The sequence below is a fragment of the Xiphophorus couchianus genome, chromosome 5, assembly GCF_001444195.1.
Source record: "Xiphophorus couchianus chromosome 5, X_couchianus-1.0, whole genome shotgun sequence".
In the NCBI taxonomy this organism is placed as follows: domain Eukaryota; kingdom Metazoa; phylum Chordata; class Actinopteri; order Cyprinodontiformes; family Poeciliidae; genus Xiphophorus; species Xiphophorus couchianus.
In genome coordinates this window covers 13,060,515-13,070,090 of record NC_040232.1, presented here as the reverse complement: position 1 = coordinate 13,070,090, position 9,576 = coordinate 13,060,515, and the positions used below count along the sequence as shown (strand labels likewise).

Here is a 9,576-nt window from a genome sequence, read left to right as displayed (position 1 = left end):
TGTGACCCTAGTGGTATGTAACAAGAGCAGAGTGAATACACAATTCCACATAAATTCAGCAATACTAGATCTGTTTTTAGATTTATAAAATATATACTGTGACTCAAATCAAGTTCTCAGTCTCATAGAGTAAATTTCCAAAGAGTAGACCCAAACTTACCTGCTTTTGAGAAGCCTCATACCATTATTCTGTATGAATTACATACAGTACAAATTGATTTGATTGACATAACATTTGTGAATATAGATTAGATGATGCCTGAAGCTAATTGATAGCCCTAAAAGGGGCAAAGACAAAAGCATCATTCTACCATCATAAAACAACTCCAATCTGAGACACGTCACAGCAGTTTAATGAAAACGTTATTTTATGAATCTAAGTTTATATTGGATGACTATATACAGGAAATGGAGGTGAACAATGTTGCACCATCAATTATCCTCTAACATGTAAAATATTTCAAGCATTTCGAGGCAATTTGAAATTCAACAAAACAGAATATATAAACCACTGTTGTACCTTCTGCTTTTACAGTGGCTTACTTTTAATGAGTGGGTAAGCTACACAGAGGAAGATCATTTGTGGAGAACTGCCTCCATTTCCTTTGTACATAATAATTTGCTATATATGAATCTCACAACTAAAATTTGACCTCAGACTAAAAGTTCATAAAATAATATTTGCTTAAATCGCTCAGATATTTTTGAGACTGCATATGTTTTGGAAGAGTACAAGTCTGCTTTGGTCTTGGCTGCTCTTGTGTTAGTTGTAGCTTTGGCCTCTGATACAAATTCAACTGAATTTACATTAAATCAAGACTTGAAGGATTTACTGTTTTTAGAACTTCACTTAAATTCTGAACCAATCAGGCTGTTTAGGGATGAAATAAAAACTAAGAATTATTTGCTTCATCAAAAAAAAAAAAAAAAAAAATCCATAACTACCTTTTGCAGACTGCTTTGCTTGCGGAAGTGTCAGCCAACACACAGAAATTATGACCCATCTTTTCAGGTATAATTTAAGGAAAGAACACAAACTACATGAGAAGAGATAAGGTTCTTCTTCAATAAACACCAAAGGAACTGAGCTGCCTGGATGGTGGTTGTAGGTTATTCTCATGCAACCACATACTTATACCAAATAGAAAGACAGTCTGTTTTAGAACCACTTAACAGAGTGCAGAATTAAAAATTAACACAGCTGGGACACCAAGATGGATCTGACATTAGTAAGAAACGTGAATATTTCAGTGATCAATATTAAAAAGGGGTGCAAATAATCAAATATGTTACACTGAAAATTAACTGAGCTCTCATGAAGCAATGAAGGACAGCAGATTTTAATTAGACATACAGTATGTGCCTTGATATGCATTTTAAAAATAGGTTGGGGGAATATTATGAAAATTTCTGAAAAAGGATATCATACCTGTTGCCAAACATGGTGGCGGTGGTAGCATTATGGTCTCTGGGTGCCTCGTTTCTTCAGGATCCAAATGACTTCCCATGAATTCTGCTCTCTACTAGACAATCCTAAAGGAGAATGTTGAGGTTGAGTCCAAGCACACTTGGGTTATACAGCAGGCAGTCATTGGAAGGCCACAGCTGAGTGGCTTAAACACAAACAGAGGTACTGAGTGACCTAGTCAAAGTATCAAATTAGTATTACTGAAGAATTGGCTGATATGAAATGTTTAAGTGTAAACAAAAAAACTAACAAAAAAGAAATCTAGTAACCGTTTTTTCCACATCACTTTGTACCTCATTCACATATCGGCACATCTATAGTTTTCCCTACACAACAAACGTTCTCAAAGAGGTGCAATTCAGAAGCTTAAGTAGTCTTCCTATAATGCATGTGCCAAAGATACAGCGACGCATGCAAATGAGTAATGAGTGAGAATGCGATAGGTCAAATGCGCATCTTGGCTTCAAAAAGACATTTAATGTTTTACTTTTAAAAACTTCACCTCTCAACTGAGTCCAATGTTTCAGATTGCATCACGAAACACACTGAGCTAATTACATAATTGATTTAGTTATCATTCATGTCAATGTGAAAGCAACATATAAAACATACCAAAAATTATGACATACTGTGAAAAATTGTCAAGTAACACTGGTTGCATTGGGCTGACGCATCAAATATGTAGTGCTAGGAAGGTCAGCTCAAAGTTGCATTCATGGAGTTTTAGAAGATTTTAAAAAGTATGAACCTCAAAGACATGTTTCCAAATCAGGTTTACTTCATGTACACTGACCCATTATTGACCAGCAGATAAAATTGTTAAAATGTTTGTTATTAATACCTAACATGCAATAAACAGTGCTGTGAAGAGAATGAAATTGTAGTAAAACAGTAAAAGAACTGCAACCAACTCGAGACAAGACAAAAATAGGGATCACAAATAGCAACCTATATGATAACAAAATAATGTAAGTTTGCAGTATCATACAAAAATGGTCAAATGTACCGAAAAAGCTTATAAAATATAATCTGAACATTATGTTTTTATGCTACATAAAAACAATGTTACCTTTACAAATTGTCCTTTACTCAGAATAGTTAAGGTTGTTCAGTAAAAATAAGATTTTAATGGTAAAAAGCAGAAGGAAGACACCTTTCACACCCACATAAGTATAAAAACAACATTTTATCAAATCCAGGTGTTAGCATTAGAAGGCACATCCCACTTCTTATAGGTGAGGATCTGGGATATCAGTCTGAGTGGGGCTCATGTCCACAACTTCCCACCAGAGGGCGCTGAAGCACAGAGTCAGTAAAAAGTTTTTTTTTTCTTCTTTTAACTCATCCTTTTCCAGCTCAGAAGCATTCCTTATGTTTTCACTGTTGCTCTAAAAATATAAAGCTTCGGGACTTCAGCACAGGCTTGCAGATCCGTTGAACCTTTTATACAAAAACTTCACATCCTTTCCTGACAGCGCACGACCATGAACCATGAACCACAGCCGACTACGTCAGTGCTGACACGCCTGAGTCACTGCTGCTGGCAGCGTGGCCGTCGCCGTGGCCGCCAACTGAAGATGAAGGTGAAGAGGAAGATGCTGGTGATGAGGAAGCGTTGCTGTTGGATCGGAGAATGATCCCAGTGGCACTGCAGTGAGGCCGAGGTCCCGGCTCAGGAGTGTAGGTGAAAGTCAGGCCTGTGGGGTAGATGATTCCGTCGTTGCGGACCAGCGTGACGGGAACCTGAACGGGCTGCAGTACCCAGCGCCAACCCTCCCTGAAGGAAGAGATGTCTGGAACTACACAGAGGATGCTCTCTCCGCACCTGAACGAGCAAACAAATTGGAGTCCGCATCAAAAAGAGACGTGTGCACACACACAGCTAGGTTCTGGCAGACCGTTTTACCTGTACATTGTTTCTGCCTCCACATCACCAAACCAAACTCTGAGGTTAGGGGTGAAGTTCTGTCCCGTCACTTCCAACATGGCCACATCTCCTCCGCCATTTAACTGAGGAGGGAGAAAAAGACGCATCTTAAAAGACCCTGAAAAATGACTGTAGTCTAAAGGTTGGAATGATATGAGACAGTCTGATCTGTGGTTACCTGCAGACTTTCCACCACAGGGACGGGGCTGACCGGTGTGGGGACTGGACCCATGCCTTCACAAAATGTGTACTCTGCTTTGTCAGTGCTAATGATAGTCCATGCTGCGCCATCGTTAATGTTTTCCTTGCGAGAGTCTTTGGGGCATGGCGTACCCTGGGATAGAAATTATTACCATTACACACTACTTACAAAAATTTAAAATAAAACTTCCTACACTTGTTTGTTGAACCTTTTGGTGCTCTGACAGATTGAATCACTGATGGTAAACAATATTCTTCATCAGTCTGGTTCCAATTTAAGTGATCCACCACAAATACAAACTTAAATAGTGTTAGAAAATGAAAAAAATTAATGCATTATTTCTATCTATAACAATAGGGTTGTATTGAAGGACTGTACTCAGGCAGTGTCTGCTGTTATAGCTGAAACAGATTACTTCTGGTAAAGAAAGTAATATTTCTTGTAGGAAAACATTCATGCTGTTTGTAGTTACCGTAAAAAATCGTCATAAGATTTTGATTAATCAGAACGATAGACTGTTTACATGCAATACACATTATGTACATCTTTCTAAAAAACCTTACACAGTTGCACATTTCTTGGATCCAAGTACGTTATTGCTGACAACGGCACAGTATTTTCATGTTATAGTTCTGTACTTACTGTACAGTATATTATCCTTAATGTTGTCTTTAAATATTTTAACACTTATCTTTGTGTGAACCTAAATACCTCGATGCTTTAATACTTGAGTCAGTGTGGGACAATAACATCTAACCTGTTCGATAAATACTCGTTAACCTCCAAGCAGTTCTTTGCAATGTTAATATTGCACACATTACTACAAAAAGAGCAGTAGATTTGTGATACAAAACATAACTATCGTCATTGTATCAACACACAATGTGTACTTCTACAAACTTAAGTCTATTGACCCATGCCAAGTGCATTTAGAAATGCTGCAACAAAAGCCATGTACAGAATAAATAAAGAGCATAAACAGTGTAGCCATAAAAATCAGAAGAAGTTGCTAGAGATACATCGATCAGGCTTTGCTGCCCACAGGCCAACTATCTGAACCACAAATTGTAATGTTGCCCAATACCAATTCTCTTTCAACAAAATGTATAAACACATTCAAAGCGATTCGTTTTCATTTAGAATATAAATGTGACAAACATTTAGGGCAAATGTACTGCAACTTCCTTGTATGTAGCAGAAAATAGACAATTACAGTATGAATCGCCCTTCAAATAATATTTCCCTAAACTTTATTTGACAAACCTTTTATAAAATGCTCAAAAAAACAATTATTGTTAACAGTTGCAGACATGTGGGTGTGCACAGGCATGCATCTACACACCTGATACTGGATAATTCTTTCCTGTGAAAGACAAAGATACATTTTCTCTGTATCTTTCAGGTAGAAGGCACACTTGTGAAGCTGAGATACAGGATCATCTGCATCCAACTGCGCTGCTTGCTTGTCAACTTTACGAATGATCTTAAGAAATACAGAAAAAATACCCATCATGTACGCTGCAAAAGAAAACACCGACACAAACAAAAAACAAAAACTTAGGGCTACACTTCAGGACATTTGTGCAACAGCAACTTACATACCAGTCTAGGCAGGGCCAGGCCAGTAACAGAACAGACCAATTTCACTGTCTGGCCATAGTGAATGTAGCCATCTTTTACAGTGAATTCCTCTCCTTCAGATTCATCATCATCCACTAAACAAATTGAGAAAATTCTCTGAGCATCTACTTGTTCAAATAAAAGACATAAATAACCGAAAGTTTTAAAAAAAGACAGAAGATTGACTCACACAGGTGGATGTAGAAGGCACCCCATTGTTGGGAGCTGGCATGAAAGTTCCCTCCCTCAACATGAAGGTACCTGGTACTGACTGTTTGGGAACGCAAGCGGTTGAACAAGGCCACTTTAGTCCCAGAAGCTATGCACACTGGTGAAAGATGGAGAGGAAAATTAAACCAAATGTTCTCCAAGAGATTAAATCAATACAGTAATGTGCTGTGGACTCACAGTCTGCATTTTTCAGGGACTGTTTCTTCTTGGAAGGTTTGGAGATGACTTTGATCCTCTTGCTGGGGAAAACTCCGATATCTGAGCTGTTTCCATGTAACATCTTCACAGACAGCATGAAGTGCTTTCTTTTGTCTGAGTCACTGATATACAGCGTTTTAGCTGTGCAGAAGTTCTACCGCAGAGAGAGGACAAAATATTAGAGGTGTTTTTGAGGACACACCGAGTTTGATCCGCTTTCAATTCCTTTTTTATGTTTTTGAAAGAACGAGTTTCTAAGGAATAAGGCTGCTGCATACACAATAATTTGTAAAACTGTTCATGCCCCATGCGATTTCCCACATTTTGTCAAATTGCTATCAAACATATGAGTACTTTATTGGGATTTGTGGTACTCCAACAAAAAAACAGTGTGTTGTTGTCAAGGGCCAGGGGGAAGATAGAGGGCTTCTAGAATTTATCGCAAATAGAAGTCAGAAAATTGTTCAGTGCATCTGTATTTAGCCTATCTGAATAAATCACATGATAGAAAAATAAAACACTTGCAACTGTCACTACATTAAGTTGGTTCAATAGCTCTGCCCACTTTTAGCAAAATAGCTTCTGCTCAGTAAGAGTTTTAAACAGCAGTTTTAAAATTTAAATCTGAAATTTCTGGGATCTTTCTTAAATATGAGAAAGTCTAAGGTTAGACTTGTTGAGTGAGATATCCTGTCTACTGATTCTCCTACTGGATCTCTGGAGCTCTCTGGCTGGTGTCTACGTATTCAAGCTACTGATTAGCTGGCTTCTCAGTCAGCTACAGTGAACTTTCCTTTTGTCTAGGTTCTTTCATCATTGTTCCTGATAAAATATTTTTAGCAACAAATTACAAAGCTCTCTCTATAATTAACTTAATTAGACACCTGAAACTACCTCAAGCTGAATGTAAATATTACTGATATATAGGAAAATCCAACTGTCTGCAGCTTTTAAACAGCACCAAGTACCTTAACAGCAACAGACATGCAACCGCTCACCAGTACAGTTTCCAGATGCAAGTCTGTCAGCAGGAGTTTATACAGCAGCTGCACTCAATTCATAAATCATTTGCATTGTTTATATATCAGAATTCCTCCAAAGGAATCTACACTTGTTTCAATTATCAAATGTCAGCACAGTGTTATTCAGAAACTTCCCATACAGAAATCTTGTTGTCTAGTGTCTTTATTGTTTCATGACAACCTTATTAGTTAACGAAAATCAAAACAAACCTGGAGTTAGCACTATGCAGATCACTTTTAGAATTACTTGAGACACTCATAAACTAGAATTGTCAGAAACCTTTACTGCTGAATAAAGTAAAAAAACAAAACAAAAAAAACCTCAACTAGTATCAAGAAACCATTATCTGGTTGATACCATCAGCTTGATACCAGCTGATGGTATCAAGAAACTATCAGCTGGTTTCTTGATACTATTACACCCTTATCTGTAACACAGATTCAAATACAACGCATTGATGTTTGTGCCTGTGGTGTGGCAAAATACCCTTGTAAAACACTGTGAGCCCATGTTATATCATTATTTGTGACTCACCTTTCCCTCCAGAAAAAGTTGCTGCATGTCTTGCTCACTGCTGCCTATCCCAATGAAAACATAAGGCTGGGCCTCTTGTTCAGAGCAACCTTCCTTCACCAACTCCTTCACTTTCTTCTGCCAACCCGTCCCCATCAGATACACACATGGTGGCGGGCAGAAAAACCTAACGGGGACAATAATAATATGAGAAAGCTCCAAACATGTATTCTGTTCACAAAATATTTTTTATTTAAATAAATCGGCCTCTCACAAACCTTTTCTCGTTTCCATATGACTTTTGTGCCACTTTTGCATGCAGTATGAGGACTGTCTGATCCTGCTTCTCTTTCAAGTAAGACCTCATAGCCTCCCTGAAAAAAAGATGTATTAAATACCAAAAATAGCAATCGACTTAATACGGGTGCAACTCAGTAAATTAGAATATGAAAACGTTTATTTCGGTAATCCTGTTCAAAAAGTGAAACTCCTACACTTTGTAAGTTGGAATACCTTACAAAAAAATTATCGAAATGATTTCAATACAGAAATGGTTTGTGTACATGTATGTCGGTAGTACGCAATCATATGACTGTGTACAATGTCTGATTTTTTTTTCTCCCCTCCAGGGGGTCTTTTGTGGGCTCTAGTGTCCCTTATATGAAAGTAGGCTGACAGGAAAGGGGGAAGAAGACGTCCGGGAATCAAACCCGCGACGGCCGCGTCGAAGACTCAAGGCCTAAAAACGTGGGTCGCGCTATCCCCTACACCACCACAGCACGCCCTAATGTCAGATTTTTAGCTCCCTTTACAAGGAACTAACAAAGGTAATTTAAAAAGAAGATGGCAATGAAATAATGCATTATTTAATTCATACACAAATAGGAAAAGATTACATTTGATTTAAAATCCAGGTCTCACAGTCTGGAAGACAAGCACAGAGCTGTAGAATCTAGATTGCTTAAGATCCAGCGTGAAGTTTCCACGGTCAGTAATGGTTTGAGGAACCATGTCATCTGCTGTGTTTGATCCACAGTGTTTTATCAAGTCCTACCAGGGCATTTCAGAGAACTTAATGCTTTCTTGTGCTGACAAGCCTAAATTGTATGCTGTATGCTTTAAATACATCAAAACTTGTTTTATTGACTATGGTATCACTGTGCTTAGCCAGCAAACTATCCTGACGACATCCATACAACAAGTCATTGATGGAGTAATGCATCTAAAAGAAGCTCCAACCAAGAATGTGCATTTATTACATGGTACATTTTCATGGTGGGTAGCAAATCTATATACTTTTTGAATTTCAGAACTCAGATAATTTAAATTTGATGATTTACTGAATTGGTAAGTTGTATTTGTAAATAGTATGTTCTGTCGGGCTTAGCTGAAGTCTCTACTCACCTCGTTAACCGTCGAGGAAGATGTTGCTCACTAAACTTCCTGCAAAACAACAACAGGATTTGATGCATTTTACGTGTCGTCTTAGTATACAGCAGCAAAAAAGTCAAACTTTAGCCTCTGTTATTGTCCTAACACAGTTCTAGTTTATTGCACAATATATATTCACCAGGAATATAATCAATCAGCAGCTATAATAATAAAATGGACAAATGTTGAGATGGAACAGGCTGTTGTGGAGTATGGAAAGAGAATTGGCTATAATAAACTAATACTTTCAAAAAGAAGGCAGTAACTGATATCTTTTTAAACTATTGAGACAAATAAATTAGTTTTTATTTCGAAAATGTCGCTATTAACACGTTTTAGGAATATACTGGAGAAATAAGGACAAAAACTGATTAAGAATACATATATGACACGAAATATCTGCACTAATCTGAAATAATTAAGGAGAAATTCAAGAGGAATAGAGAACCAGCATGCTGCGAAAAATAGTTTTGAGAAACTGACCCAGCATTAAACCACAAGCTGGATTCGGTGAAATTACCGAGTTAACAATAATATTTTTAAAAAACTATTACTTAAAATATGAATAAAAACTCTGTGAAACCTAGGAGTGCTTCTCTGTATGATAACTTGACATTTTCAACCACATTATGGTCCAATTTCTACTTACCCCGTCACTACGGGCGCCATCTTCGAATCTCCCCTCAACCCTCCCCATCGAAAAAAAAAAATCCAACAATCGCGAGATCCCACCCCCAAGCTCTCGCCAAAGCCAATCCGCTTCAGAAAAACCGTACTAGCAGCGACGAGATTGACGGAGGGAGATGTGATGGGGGGAAAAGGGTGAGAGAAGTGGGAGGGGTAAAAAGGAAAGGTGGCGATGGGGTGACCAACAGAAAGCACACGCCAAAACAACAGGCGTGGGAAAGTAGTTAAATCGCGCGAGAACGGGAAACTCATTGTTGACACGAACCGATAAACCAC

The 9,576-nt window shown here is 38.0% G+C and overlaps 1 protein-coding gene across 1 annotated transcript; it reads right to left on the bottom strand.

The window, feature by feature from the left end:
- Positions 1 to 1,925: 1,925 nt before the first annotated feature.
- Positions 1,926 to 9,489, bottom strand: rbpja (recombination signal binding protein for immunoglobulin kappa J region a). The gene is made up of 11 exons (XM_028017036.1): positions 9,263 to 9,489; positions 8,587 to 8,625; positions 7,461 to 7,556; positions 7,204 to 7,369; positions 5,626 to 5,800; positions 5,408 to 5,545; positions 5,200 to 5,312; positions 4,940 to 5,080; positions 3,574 to 3,729; positions 3,375 to 3,478; positions 1,926 to 3,293 (listed from the first exon to the last, which is right to left on the bottom strand). The coding sequence occupies exons 1-11, from the start codon at positions 9,280 to 9,282 to the stop codon at positions 2,975 to 2,977; spliced, it is 1,467 nt and encodes a 488-aa protein (XP_027872837.1). The 5' UTR covers positions 9,283 to 9,489; the 3' UTR covers positions 1,926 to 2,974.
- Positions 9,490 to 9,576: the final 87 nt, after the last annotated feature.